Genomic DNA, 15,717 nt, shown 5'->3' on the forward strand with positions numbered 1-15,717 from the left:
TTCAGCACTTTCCCTGTCATGTACTGGTAGTTTCGAAGGTATTGAGTGATTTCTTAGCAGATTCAATCCTATCTATTCCATTTGCACATTACATCAAAATTATCATGCTAGGGATCTTCAATGTTGCAGAAATCTCAAATATAGTGTGATTGCTTATGTAGTAACCTTGATTTCTTTCAAAAGAGTGACACAAATACCATAACACCTAAGGTGATGAAAAAAGTTTCAAAAGAGTAACAGTTAAATATGTTTGTTCAAAAATACTTCAGAGTAACAAATTATATATGTCTCAAATTCACAAACTCGTATTATTATTCCATCTTTAGAATCATCTCTGAACTTAGTTAATAATGATTATTGTTTTGGAATCATTGGCATTGTAGGTATGTCCACTGAATGCCAGCTTGTCTTACCCATTTGGAATTTTATTTTTATGACTTGATAATCATCTATGGTGAGTTATATAAATTATTATTTTTTATGTACAATTTTCTGTTACACTAAGTAAACTGTGAATTTTTTGTAGTGGATGTCACTTTCACCACAAAATAATCGTACAATATGAATTTATTATGAAAATCAATATTCAAAATGTTTATATTGCTGGACTTTGGCAAATTCAGAATATATACTGTACTTGACAAGTATTCTTAAACATCCCCTAAGTACTAGAAGAGCTAAATAATACCCTTAGACCAATACTGTTTAGGGCTTAATGATCAGTATTTCTAAAATTTTTAAGATTAAATATAAACTGTTTGTAAAAATTAATCTTAAAATTGTGAAAATAAAACAGATTTATTATTAAGAATCTATTCATACTTAAATTTAAAATACACTGAATCTATATTCTCTATCAAGTGAATGCATTTTATATATTTAATTATAGATTAACATAGTCACTCTTGTCTGTAAGTATGCCAATTTGAGGGGGGAATTTTACTCCCTAGTCAGGATAGTTTAGGGCCCTTATGTATGTGGGTAATGGTAATTGGAGGAAAAGAATAAAAAAGTGTTGACAATAAAGTGTTTATTTGGGTAAAATTATGCTTACATCAGCAATATAGGTTCTGAAAGACAAATCAAAGTCTCAAAGTCATCATTCGTCGTAAATTGTTCACTTTGAGGTTCAATGGGTAGCTGTGGGGCAGCGGCGATTTTGTTGAGTTTATGCATAGGGAGTTGACTCTGGTCGTAGCCACAGGAGGAGACAGTGACTTTAAACGTTTGTATGGAAGACAGAGATGAGTGTGGGCACGACTCTGAGCAGAGACTGAAGGATCAGACTGACAGATTGAATGACGTCTTTCGTCATCCTGAAATTTTATACTTTCTTTCACCCATTATTATCTTTCCCTTTCTTTCCCTATTGGTCTTCTACCTGTTGCCAGGTAGAATTTGAGACCAGTTCATGCCACAAGAAAGGTCTGCCTGGGATGGTTTATCCAACACCATCCATTTGACTCTGATTGTGACTTACCAAAGACCATCCTCATATTCTGTCTTGTCATTTCCTTTTTCCTTATTGTGTTTTAAACAATTCCCTTTTTCATTTTCTTTTGTTCTTTAATTTGTTTCCCTCTATTCTTTATGAGTGACAATGTCAAAGTTCAGTGTTGCTGGCTCAACACTTACATAATGGTTTTCTTGTTGTTTGTAAATTTTATCAAATTACTTTTACACATCAAATACAAACTATCCCCAGGCTTCAATATCACTCGTTTGCTTTATCTCCATTTTGTTCACACCTTCATTTTGTCACTTTGATACATATCCAGTACTCTATTATCAATCAGTGCTGGAATTCCTGTAACTCTTGATTGAGGCATCTTGCATTTTCAGTCATGTTAATGTTTTATTGAAGCTGTATGAACCTATTTGCAGCAGTCTCTAACATGGTCTTTGTATAGGATTTCATTCACTATCCGTAGAGATGTGTATGGATATTAATGATAGGACATTAAAAATATACATATATATAAAATAAATTTTAAACAAAATTTGTTATTATTTAACATATCACAAATCTACAATGTGAGTCGAGAATAATTTTATGATTCATTATATAATTTCAATGCAGTATAATATCAAATAAAAATGCGAAAAGAAACAAACCGTATCAACTGTTTTAGTAATAATAGGTAATAAGAAAATGAAACAAATATCCAAGACATCTTTGCAGTATACTAACTTACAGCAAGGTTGCCAAGTTAACAGAAACAGAAAATAGAAAATGTAAATCTAGCTTTCTCATTGTGATATGTCTAATGGCTAGACAATGCTATATCTTCCTAAAAACTTTGATTTGCACATGAGAACATTTTGCATCTTAAATTTGATGACTGGCATGCACATTTAGAAAAGTTGCTTATATCTGTTCTAGATTATTATTCTAGTAATGTAATTATGTGCGCTTTTATTATGCACTTGATATGAATCCTTTGTATGTCAATGCTATATTTATTCATATTTTATGATTTTTGAAAATCACATTCTTTAATAAGTAGTACCTCACCCTTCAAATGACTCTAACTTCAAATGCAAAATTCAACAAAAATTTGCCTTGGAGTTCAGATGATGCTTCAAAGTTTGAAGTGCACATGCAATGAAAGAATATGCTGGAAGCATAAATGCAATCTGTTGTGTCCAAGTTCTCTCTCACTTTTTCATTATACTTGTATATTTTCAGTGCTTTTTTTTGCTTTATTTTTGGTGTGTTTGGTTATATACTGAATTGTGTGTTGTTTATCGATTTTTAAGAATTTCTTCCTACAATTTTTCTTTATCGATAACTTTTTTCCCTGTACATTGCAAAATTTTCCAAACAGAACTTTTAAACTATATTTGACATGTTTGAAGTTTAGGAGCATTTTCCACCTACATATTATGTTTTTATTGTTTGTATGGTGTTATATCGTTTTTGAAAGTCATAAAGCATAATATGCCAATATGCTTTTTATCCAGACATTACTTCATACTTTGTTTTACTAAAATCAAGTTGTAAACTGTTTAAATTAAAATTCTAAACAAAGAATAAAACCACACACTATAATATGTTAAATTTTACAATAATTAAATCATGTATCAATGTTAAGATGCCAAAGTCTACAGGGTGTGACCAATAAATGCAATTTTTGTTTTATTTTATAGTTTTTGCATATTTTATTTATTGCTTTCATGTTTTATTTTATTATTAGGGCATTTAATTGTGTTATTTTTACCTTAAATTATGTGTATTTGTTAAGTGTATCGAAATGGGTATTGTGGTCTGGGAATGGATTAATTCACTTTCTGTTATTTTTAATGAGAAAGATTACTTTGGACTTCAAAGTTTGAATGACTACTTGGAATGAATTAAAATGAATTCAAACTATAAGGCACCACTGTAAATTATTTTTAAAACTTAAGCATTATGTTTTGAATAAAAATAAAATGAATTAAAATTTTGTCAACCATTTGATATTTACATTACAATTATAGCATATGTATTTAATGAATGTTGAAAAAGATAAGTTTTAAAATTATGATACTGGTAATTACAAAAATAAATTATTACTTACTTGGCACATCTTTGAACACAAAAGACCCTATAAAACTGAGGGAAATAACAGCTACAGGTAGAGAATAGTCAGCTAATATTTCTCTTTTACTAGCTTGTAAGTAAGGTCTGTAAAAAGAAAGAAAGTTAAAAACTATTATCATTAAATTTAAGAACTTTAAATGACTAAGACAAAACCTTTCTCACTTTGTCTTACTTGTTAGTCATTTCAAATAGTTCTAGCTCCAAATGCATAGAAGAAAGAACTTTAACATGTGTGTAATCAATTTTAAAATAATATGTTCAAACAATATTTGTTAATTTTGTATTTTTGTGTGATTAATATTTAATTATTTTGATAAAAATCTTCAAAATTATAAAAATAAAGAAAAATATAATATTTTCTGTGAGTTCAATAAAGAAATAAAGTAAAAATTGCACCTAAGTTATATATCAAATATTAATTTTATCTTATTCATTCAAATAGAAATATTACTAGTAATACACTTCAAAATGTCAAACTAAAAAGATTAAATTATAATAAAATGAATTTATTTTTTTTTATACAAAATATGATCCATAAAATTCAAAAGGATGGATTGAAAATTACATGAACTATATTAATGAGAAAAGTTTTTTATTATGTAAATAAATCATTTCTAAAAACTTTTGTACATTATGCAAAATGCAATAGTTATTGTAAAATTATAAGAAATAATTTACATATATTCTCGTGTGTACTTTTCTTAGAAATAAAAATCATTAGATTACAAATGGTAATACTGCTTATTATTTAATCAGTTTATTTCATAATATTTTCATCTACTTCATTCAAATAAATCATTATGACTTACGTTTTATTGAAATTATATAAGGAAACGGCCAGCCAAACAGTTCCCAACATTAATAATAAGAACAGCAAGCTATTTTCACGTCTGCAGGGTGGTAAAGTTAAAATAACTGTAGAATTTGCACTAGTATTGCTAAGTCTTGAAGTTAATTCTTCTGTGGTAAATGAATGTGTTTCAGATGTACATGCATCTGATAAATAATATTTGCTAAAATCTAAAAAAGAAAAACAAGATTTCAAATATACTTTTTCAAAATATTGAAAAGTAAAAATTATGCTTTAAATTTATAATTATATTTCATTTTTCACTTGTAATATTTTGGCACTCAAATGCTGTTAAGTTTATAGAAAAAATATTTTATTGAATATGAAATTACAATTTTAAAAAACACTTTTAATCAATCTTTGATAACTAAATTAACCTTTTTAAATATAATCAATTTTTAAAATATAAGGGTATTTACTTAAATAAGTATTTCTTCCTGCATCAACTGCAAATGCAATGCTTATGAAAAGGGCAAAAATCTCTTCTGTTGACCTAAGTAATAAAATCTAATTTAGTATAGAGAATATAAATATATGTTTATTTTAAAAACTGAGATTACTTTTCTATATTAATGAAATAAAAAATATAATGAAGCATTGAATATCCTGACTAATTGGGGCTAGATTAAACCTGGATTTTGAAGTATACATGCAAATTAGCACTTAAAATACTGTAAACTCCAAATAAACTGTAATTGAAATTTAGGTGTTCTAAATTTAAGCTAGTATTTTACAAGTAATGTGGGAATATTTACAAAGATTCAAAATATAATTTTAAAAAAATCATTATATTTAAAGAAAAAAGACACTAATCAAAATTTCAAAATTAAAAATTAATTACATATTAATATCCATTTTTCAACAGCCAAATCTGGATTTTCATTGCTTCACTAAAATAATTTTGTATTTTCATATTTTAAAATTAAGACAATTACAATATAATACAGTATTTGAATTAAAATTTATTTGAATTTGTTTTCATCAAAATTTTTCATTTTAATTATCCAAAATTAAATGAATAAATGAATTTATTGCATTTTGAATTTCAAATAATTTCATTCTTATTTAAATATTAACAAAAATAATATTACTTTTATAATTCATTATCATTTTCTTTATTCTTAGAAAATCTCTATTTCAGTACATTAATTTTATTATAAAATTTACTAAATTATTACAAAAGTTGCTTCTAGCCCTTGATATAATAATATCAATTAANTCAAGCATAGAATAATGGAATCTTAAAATTGTTCCAAATGGCAAATTTAAAGCAATTTCATAGGATGCATCAATACACTAAAAAAATAAATAAATAATAATTTTTGAATAAATGAAAATGTTAAAAATATAATTGACAAAAAGAAATTTTAACAGAATTTCTGTTTATGGTATCATCTATTTTGTAAATACAAAAATTAAATCAGTCATTTAATCAAGAATATATTAATTGTTAAAATTTATTCTGAAAATAATCATGTTTATAATAGAATGCAGATGAACAGATTATATATTACTCAAAAAATTGTGATTTTGTTTTAGATTGTTTTTTTCTGAGCCTGACATTTATGCATAGTTTTGTACCATTAATGTTGACATTTAATAACTTATAACTAATCATTTTTTGAAAATAGCATTAATTGATAAGCTTGAAACAACAGATTGCCACACAGGTGATTTTTGTAAATAATATACAGTACATCTCTTAATAACAGTAATCAATTACACTTTCTGCTTATTACACTGATCCAAATTTCAGTTCTTTGAAGATTCACATAAATTACTTGTTATTTATTTTTAATTATAAAATTTTTAAATTATCATTTTTAAATATATAATATACATATTAAAAATTATTGCAAGCTTTTTAATTTATAAATATCTTACCTTGTTGATAATTTCATAAGCTTACTGACATCAAATATTGCGTATAATATAAGGAAGAAAGTATTCCATAATCCTACACAAGCGTACATGGCAAAGAAATTAAGTTTGAAATCTTCACATATATTGTCTATCACTGAAAATATAATATATATTAATTTCAAGTTAAATTCATAAAAAAAAACTTCTAAAATTTTTTAAAACATTTTTGAAGAATGCATTTTGAAAAATTTTAAATATGATTTCATATCTATTACTTACATAAAATAGACCTTACATAAATTATTACTTTTTTTTAATAGAATATACTGCAAAATCTTTTTTAATAGAGTTTAAAATGAAATCTTAAAATATTTATTAAGAACATACAATATATATTTTACATTAAATATTAATTTAATACTTAAATACAGTAAAATCTGTTTATTGTAATAACTTTGGACTTGCTTATGCTCTATTTACTTAACGTATGGCTTATACATGACACAAACAAAAGCGCAGAAGAATGGAGTAACACAAAACCAGAAATGAAATAGGAGAATAAGGAGCAGTAAATCTAAATACAATTAAACAACTATAAAACTGTACAATTATGTGACTGCCCCATATACACAAGAATATAAAGAGCATTCAGAGCTGTAGATCTAACTCACTTATCCACTTTACAGCTTCTGAGATGGACATTAGTATGTCACTCCAGTCTCCTGGGTAAGCCCGCAGTCTACATTCACGTACAATGTGCTCAACAGTCTGAAGTGGAGCACCACAGTCACACTCCAGGCTTGGAACCTTCTTCCATTTGAGCAAAGAGTCTCTACACCTGCCATGACCCATCCTGACACGGTTTAATACAGTCCATGTTCTGCGAGGTAAGTCAAATTCCTGGACTTTTTCTCCATGACAGAACAGACTGTGCAGTGGGACCCAGTCCCTGTTTTCCAACGGTTTTTCCACAATGTCATGTAGTCATCATCAGTTGTGGCCCTGTCTTGAGCTGCCTGAAGAATTGGATTCCAAGATTTCAAACGGTTAATACGCAAAGATGGGATGTCTTGGTGAACTTGGAGTTGAGGATTTTTGCTTAGCTTTAGGGACTTGCAAACTAGGGTCTTAAATTGTCACAGGTCAGATGGCATGACTCCTGCCAATAATGGTAGCCAAAGTGCTGATGTAGATTGTATGGTACCAGAAATGTAACATTAAGCTGCGTATCTACCAATCTTGTATGGGAGCTATTCAGCCAGACGGGCACAATACTCAGCACACGAGTAAACCAGTCCCAAAGCTAAACAGCACAAGGTGTTAGCAGTTGATCCCCATGTGGTTCCACAAAGCTTCTGTATTATATTATTCCTGCTCTTAAGCTTGCCAGCAACATTTGTTAGATGCATCTTAAAAGACAGAGTACAATCAAGGGTGATTCCCAGGTATTTAGGGTACATATTATATCTAAGAGATTGGTTACAGAGACATTCAGCTTTGTATTTGCCAGTTGGTTGTTCAGGTGGAAACAGGACACTTCTGTTTTGGTGGCACTTGGAGACAATCACCAATTTTTGAAGTAGTACTCCAGACTCTCCAGATTGTGTTCCAAAGTTTATTCAATTTGCACTAATTGACTGTGTTGTGCAGCTATTGTGATATCATCCACTTAGCAGAACTTTCTTGATGTAGTAATTGGGAGATCAGAAATGTATAGGTTAAATAGTAAAGGTGAGAGCACTGATCCTTGAGGTAGACCATTGCATATCTTCCTACCTGTGCTCATTTTATCCCCCAGAAAGACTTGAAATTTCCTATCGCAAAGCATGCTGATGATATGGGCTGTTGTTCTGCATGGGATGATCTGCAGAAGTTTGTATATCACATCCTCTCTCCAGACAGTATTGAATGCTGCAGTAAGATCAATAAATACAACACTGGTCTTCAAGTGCTTTTGAAAGCTTACTTCTATATGGGTCATAAGAGAAAGGACTTGATCACAACAGTACTTGTTTGGTCTAAAACCTGCTTGGTCTGATGGTACATGCTTTAAAATAGTGCTGCCAATTCTATTGTAGATGAGCCTCTCAAAGAGCATGTAGCAGCAGCTGAGAAGTGCTATGGGTCAGAAGCTTTCTGGTTTGTCACATGGTTTTCCAGGCTTTAAAATGGCTAGTATTTTAGATTTCTTAAATTCTTGTGAAAGTGTACCATTTTGGAGTGTCTGTGAAAAACAGTGCTAGCCATACTCTTGTGTTCTTGCCAGTATGTATTAAGAACTCAGGATGGATTCCATCAAAGCAGGGGGCCTTACCAGGTTTTAATTTCTTCAAAGTCATATCTATGTCTTCAACTGAGAAAGGTCAAGCATAGTTTGATACAGATGCTGCCTTTGTTTTCAGAGCTCTAAGTTGACGTTTCACAAATTTAGTGTGGTTTTTATCAGATTGAACTCAGGATTTTAAGATAATATGGTTGGCTATTTGGTCAGGTGTGGCTTTGGACTGTTCTTTAGTTACAGATGCACTCCCTCCTAGTTTTTTAAGAAGGCTTCAAGCTGTTTGGCTGGAATGAGTGAAATTTAAATTTTCAACAGTGTTGATTTATTTTTGTCTTCAGGTGGTATCGAGACTGGAATGAAATGTTTGTAGCCATTGCTTTTTTGTGGGATCCAACGTATGCACCTCTCTAGCTTAGTGGAGAGCTCCCAGTTAGCTTTTAAGAAGTTCCATCTTGGGTGAAGGATAGATTTTATGAAAGGAATAGTGATGCCAATTTCAAGCAATACTGGTCTATGTTGGCTGTGTGGGAAGCCCTCAAGTACCTTCCTCATGGTGACAGATTGTGGCCCCTTTCATCACAGATCTGGATTATAATCTTTTCTCCAGGCTGCTGATCTAAATGTCCCTTTGTCTTTGGCATCAAATATCAACACTAGATTGTGTATTTCTGCCCATTCAACGAGTCTCAAGCCACATTCATCAGTAGTTGCATAATTCCACTCTTCACTGTGGCTGCTAAAGTCCCCTACATAGATGGAAGGATGTACAGTTGGGGGGGGAGAACTGTTTCTGGCCAAGCAAGACAGCTGGCTTGTAGACATTTGTGATTGTCACATTGTTCACTTTTGTTACGACCATGTTGATGTTTTCTTGTACACTTTGTGACAGTAAGTTGACATTTTGAATGATATTGTGTACGTATGTTGCAATACCATAAGAACTGTCATATGTTACGCCTATTGCAGTGAGTCCTGGAATGTGGCATCTTTTCTGGAACTGCTCTTCATTTGGGACATGAGTCTCTTGGACGACAACCACGAAAACATCCAACAGCAATTTTGACAGATATTCACACTTTGATTTGTTTATACTCTCTATGTTAAGCTGGCATATCAGCATAGTGGTTCCAAGTACTCGGGAATGTGGCCCCCAAAAGAGCTTTTAAAAAGAGCTGCCAGAAAAACTGTTTTTGAAAGTTTGTGGTGTCATGTTTGAGTAGCCAGGAGATCTTTTCAGATAGACTGGCTGCCAGAAGACTGTTGCTTATACTGATAACACTAAACAGGATAAGTAAATGAACAATTATTTATTGTGATTTCATCACAATGTGGGCTGCAATTTTTAATCGTATTCTTAATTTATTTAGTTTAAAATATATCCTCTGCATCTTAAATTAGTAGTGCCATAACCCTATACACCATACTTTTCCTGATAATAACGAAGTCATGCCAATCTCCATTCAGGGGAAAATTTTTTAAATTGAAATAATGTGACTTCTGATCCAAACTGGTAGTTTTTATATATCTTATGTCAAAAATGAAAATAAGTAAAAATTATATTCTATTTTTTGAATGAAAATTACAAAATGAAACAAAATAAATATGTTTTCATGAAATGAGAATACGTACCTACTGCATATTGAGTTATAGTTGTTTACTTTTTAACTAATGAATTTTAATGAAATTTAAAAATTGTCTGAACTTTTACAGTGTATAATTATAAAATATTATATTATTCATATTAAAAACATCATGTAAGTATCATATTTATATTTATAATAAACTTGACATCCATAATACAGTATCAAACCATTATCCAGCTTCCAGAATTCTGGAATTATCAGAAAACTGGCTACTTTTGAAGCTGCTAGTCTTGAATTAGGCAGGTTGCAGTACAGATGTATTTTGCCATGCAGCTGCTTTGTTTTGGTTTCTATGGTGTAAGCATCACACCATGTTAGTTCTATTATGTTCTTTACTTTTCTTCATTTAATTTTCATCCTAAATATTGCATAATACATGGTATCCTATATTTTAAGAGGATTAATACTGATCAAACAGACTCTGCTTAATTTGTATGTGCTAGATACAATTTTGTTCATTTTATATTTTAGTATTTACTTAACCTGTATCCAGCAAACTGGAAAATTCAGAAATCCAGACTACTTCTGCCTCATGCTTTCTGGATAATTGGTATGGTTCTGTATAACTATTTATCATTAAATTATAACTAAAACTAATGTAATGTATGATATTTATATAAGCACATTGAAAATAATTTAGTTTTAATTTAACATGGAATAGCCATTATATGATCAAAATAGAATATTAATAATACATTGCATTACATTCCTGTTTACAAAGTTTGTTTTATGGTATAGTTATTGTGTAATTATATTAATTTGATATGAAAGTTATGTACATAATTTATATAAAATATAAATAAATAAATTATATTTTAAATTATATAAAATATAACCTTGAACATAGTTCATGCACTTGAACATTACCTTTTATATATAAACTAAGTGGTGCAGTTNTCTTTGAACACAAAAGACCCTATAAAACTGAGGGAAATAACAGCTACAGGTAGAGAATAGTCAGCTAATATTTCTCTTTTACTAGCTTGTAAGTAAGGTCTGTAAAAAGAAAGAAAGTTAAAAACTATTATCATTAAATTTAAGAACTTTAAATGACTAAGACAAAACCTTTCTCACTTTGTCTTACTTGTTAGTCATTTCAAATAGTTCTAGCTCCAAATGCATAGAAGAAAGAACTTTAACATGTGTGTAATCAATTTTAAAATAATATGTTCAAACAATATTTGTTAATTTTGTATTTTTGTGTGATTAATATTTAATTATTTTGATAAAAATCTTCAAAATTATAAAAATAAAGAAAAATATAATATTTTCTGTGAGTTCAATAAAGAAATAAAGTAAAAATTGCACCTAAGTTATATATCAAATATTAATTTTATCTTATTCATTCAAATAGAAATATTACTAGTAATACACTTCAAAATGTCAAACTAAAAAGATTAAATTATAATAAAATGAATTTATTTTTTTTTATACAAAATATGATCCATAAAATTCAAAAGGATGGATTGAAAATTACATGAACTATATTAATGAGAAAAGTTTTTTATTATGTAAATAAATCATTTCTAAAAACTTTTGTACATTATGCAAAATGCAATAGTTATTGTAAAATTATAAGAAATAATTTACATATATTCTCGTGTGTACTTTTCTTAGAAATAAAAATCATTAGATTACAAATGGTAATACTGCTTATTATTTAATCAGTTTATTTCATAATATTTTCATCTACTTCATTCAAATAAATCATTATGACTTACGTTTTATTGAAATTATATAAGGAAACGGCCAGCCAAACAGTTCCCAACATTAATAATAAGAACAGCAAGCTATTTTCACGTCTGCAGGGTGGTAAAGTTAAAATAACTGTAGAATTTGCACTAGTATTGCTAAGTCTTGAAGTTAATTCTTCTGTGGTAAATGAATGTGTTTCAGATGTACATGCATCTGATAAATAATATTTGCTAAAATCTAAAAAAGAAAAACAAGATTTCAAATATACTTTTTCAAAATATTGAAAAGTAAAAATTATGCTTTAAATTTATAATTATATTTCATTTTTCACTTGTAATATTTTGGCACTCAAATGCTGTTAAGTTTATAGAAAAAATATTTTATTGAATATGAAATTACAATTTTAAAAAACACTTTTAATCAATCTTTGATAACTAAATTAACCTTTTTAAATATAATCAATTTTTAAAATATAAGGGTATTTACTTAAATAAGTATTTCTTCCTGCATCAACTGCAAATGCAATGCTTATGAAAAGGGCAAAAATCTCTTCTGTTGACCTAAGTAATAAAATCTAATTTAGTATAGAGAATATAAATATATGTTTATTTTAAAAACTGAGATTACTTTTCTATATTAATGAAATAAAAAATATAATGAAGCATTGAATATCCTGACTAATTGGGGCTAGATTAAACCTGGATTTTGAAGTATACATGCAAATTAGCACTTAAAATACTGTAAACTCCAAATAAACTGTAATTGAAATTTAGGTGTTCTAAATTTAAGCTAGTATTTTACAAGTAATGTGGGAATATTTACAAAGATTCAAAATATAATTTTAAAAAAATCATTATATTTAAAGAAAAAAGACACTAATCAAAATTTCAAAATTAAAAATTAATTACATATTAATATCCATTTTTCAACAGCCAAATCTGGATTTTCATTGCTTCACTAAAATAATTTTGTATTTTCATATTTTAAAATTAAGACAATTACAATATAATACAGTATTTGAATTAAAATTTATTTGAATTTGTTTTCATCAAAATTTTTCATTTTAATTATCCAAAATTAAATGAATAAATGAATTTATTGCATTTTGAATTTCAAATAATTTCATTCTTATTTAAATATTAACAAAAATAATATTACTTTTATAATTCATTATCATTTTCTTTATTCTTAGAAAATCTCTATTTCAGTACATTAATTTTATTATAAAATTTACTAAATTATTACAAAAGTTGCTTCTAGCCCTTGATATAATAATATCAATTAAAATATCCACAACCATGAGGCAGATAATAGTGAGGGCTTATAAGTCTGATAAGTCTGGTCTGATAAGCCCTCACTATTATCTGCCTCACGGTTGTGGATATTCTAATTGATATTATAAAATTTACTTTCAATTATAAAATAAAATAATATACAGTATTTCATTATTAAACATGAAAGTAAATTTTTACTTAGGAGTTTTAGAAAATATATATCAAAACAGATAATATAGCTTAACGGTATATAAATCCTTATATCAAATTTATACACAGTTAAGCTATATTACCTGTTTTGATGTCATATATTGTATGTATATATATATATATATTTGATAAACTTATTTGATAACTGTAAAAGATTATTTCAAATTTTGAATACTAAAAGTGAAAATGTTAAAAATATAATTGACAAAAAGAAATTTTAACAGAATTTCTGTTTATGGTATCATCTATTTTGTAAATACAAAAATTAAATCAGTCATTTAATCAAGAATATATTAATTGTTAAAATTTATTCTGAAAATAATCATGTTTATAATAGAATGCAGATGAACAGATTATATATTACTCAAAAAATTGTGATTTTGTTTTAGATTGTTTTTTTCTGAGCCTGACATTTATGCATAGTTTTGTACCATTAATGTTGACATTTAATAACTTATAACTAATCATTTTTTGAAAATAGCATTAATTGATAAGCTTGAAACAACAGATTGCCACACAGGTGATTTTTGTAAATAATATACAGTACATCTCTTAATAACAGTAATCAATTACACTTTCTGCTTATTACACTGATCCAAATTTCAGTTCTTTGAAGATTCACATAAATTACTTGTTATTTATTTTTAATTATAAAATTTTTAAATTATCATTTTTAAATATATAATATACATATTAAAAATTATTGCAAGCTTTTTAATTTATAAATATCTTACCTTGTTGATAATTTCATAAGCTTACTGACATCAAATATTGCGTATAATATAAGGAAGAAAGTATTCCATAATCCTACACAAGCGTACATGGCAAAGAAATTAAGTTTGAAATCTTCACATATATTGTCTATCACTGAAAATATAATATATATTAATTTCAAGTTAAATTCATAAAAAAAAACTTCTAAAATTTTTTAAAACATTTTTGAAGAATGCATTTTGAAAAATTTTAAATATGATTTCATATCTATTACTTACATAAAATAGACCTTACATAAATTATTACTTTTTTTTAATAGAATATACTGCAAAATCTTTTTTAATAGAGTTTAAAATGAAATCTTAAAATATTTATTAAGAACATACAATATATATTTTACATTAAATATTAATTTAATACTTAAATACAGTAAAATCTGTTTATTGTAATAACTTTGGACTTGCTTATGCTCTATTTACTTAACGTATGGCTTATACATGACACAAACAAAAGCGCAGAAGAATGGAGTAACACAAAACCAGAAATGAAATAGGAGAATAAGGAGCAGTAAATCTAAATACAATTAAACAACTATAAAACTGTACAATTATGTGACTGCCCCATATACACAAGAATATAAATAGCATTCAGAGCTGTAGATCTAACTCACTTATCCACTTTACAGCTTCTGAGATGGACATTAGTATGTCACTCCAGTCTCCTGGGTAAGCCCGCAGTCTACATTCACGTACAATGTGCTCAACAGTCTGAAGTGGAGCACCACAGTCACACTCCAGGCTTGGAACCTTCTTCCATTTGAGCAAAGAGTCTCTACACCTGCCATGACCCATCCTGACACGGTTTAATACAGTCCATGTTCTGCGAGGTAAGTCAAATTCCTGGACTTTTTCTCCATGACAGAACAGACTGTGCAGTGGGACCCAGTCCCTGTTTTCCAACGGTTTTTCCACAATGTCATGTAGTCATCATCAGTTGTGGCCCTGTCTTGAGCTGCCTGAAGAATTGGATTCCAAGATTTCAAACGGTTAATACGCAAAGATGGGATGTCTTGGTGAACTTGGAGTTGAGGATTTTTGTTTAGCTTTAGGGACTTGCAAACTAGGGTCTTAAATTGTCACAGGTCAGATGGCATGACTCCTGCCAATAATGGTAGCCAAAGTGCTGATGTAGATTGTATGGTACCAGAAATGTAACATTAAGCTGCGTATCTACCAATCTTGTATGGGAGCTATTCAGCCAGACGGGCACAATACTCAGCACACGAGTAAACCAGTCCCAAAGCTAAACAGCACAAGGTGTTAGCAGTTGATCCCCATGTGGTTCCACAAAGCTTCTGTATTATATTATTCCTGCTCTTAAGCTTGCCAGCAACATTTGTTAGATGCATCTTAAAAGACAGAGTACAATCAAGGGTGATTCCCAGGTATTTAGGGTACATATTATATCTAAGAGATTGGTTACAGAGACATTCAGCTTTGTATTTGCCAGTTGGTTGTTCAGGTGGAAACAGGACACTTCTGTTTTGGTGGCACTTGGAGACAATCACCAATTTTTGAAGTAGTACTCCAGACTCTCCAGATTGT

At 28.6% G+C, this 15,717-nt stretch overlaps 1 protein-coding gene across 2 annotated transcripts in view; it reads right to left on the reverse strand.

The window, feature by feature from the left end:
• LOC111640005 (sodium bicarbonate transporter-like protein 11) overlaps window positions 1–15,717 on the reverse strand; it is a 221,667-nt gene that overhangs the window by 8,141 nt on the left and 197,809 nt on the right. For both annotated transcript variants that reach the window (XM_023386005.1, XM_023386012.1), the window contains 5 exons: window positions 14,134–14,266; window positions 12,402–12,475; window positions 11,942–12,152; window positions 11,136–11,216; window positions 3,561–3,586 (listed from right to left, as the gene is read on the reverse strand). In XM_023386005.1, coding sequence (XP_023241773.1) covers window positions 3,561–3,586; window positions 11,136–11,216; window positions 11,942–12,152; window positions 12,402–12,475; window positions 14,134–14,266 — 525 coding nt within the window. The remainder of the gene's footprint in view (window positions 1–3,560; window positions 3,587–11,135; window positions 11,217–11,941; window positions 12,153–12,401; window positions 12,476–14,133; window positions 14,267–15,717) is intronic.

The sequence above is a fragment of the Centruroides sculpturatus genome, unplaced genomic scaffold, assembly GCF_000671375.1.
Source record: "Centruroides sculpturatus isolate CEXI.00-Female unplaced genomic scaffold, Cexi_2.0 scaffold147, whole genome shotgun sequence".
Classification (NCBI taxonomy): domain Eukaryota; kingdom Metazoa; phylum Arthropoda; class Arachnida; order Scorpiones; family Buthidae; genus Centruroides; species Centruroides sculpturatus.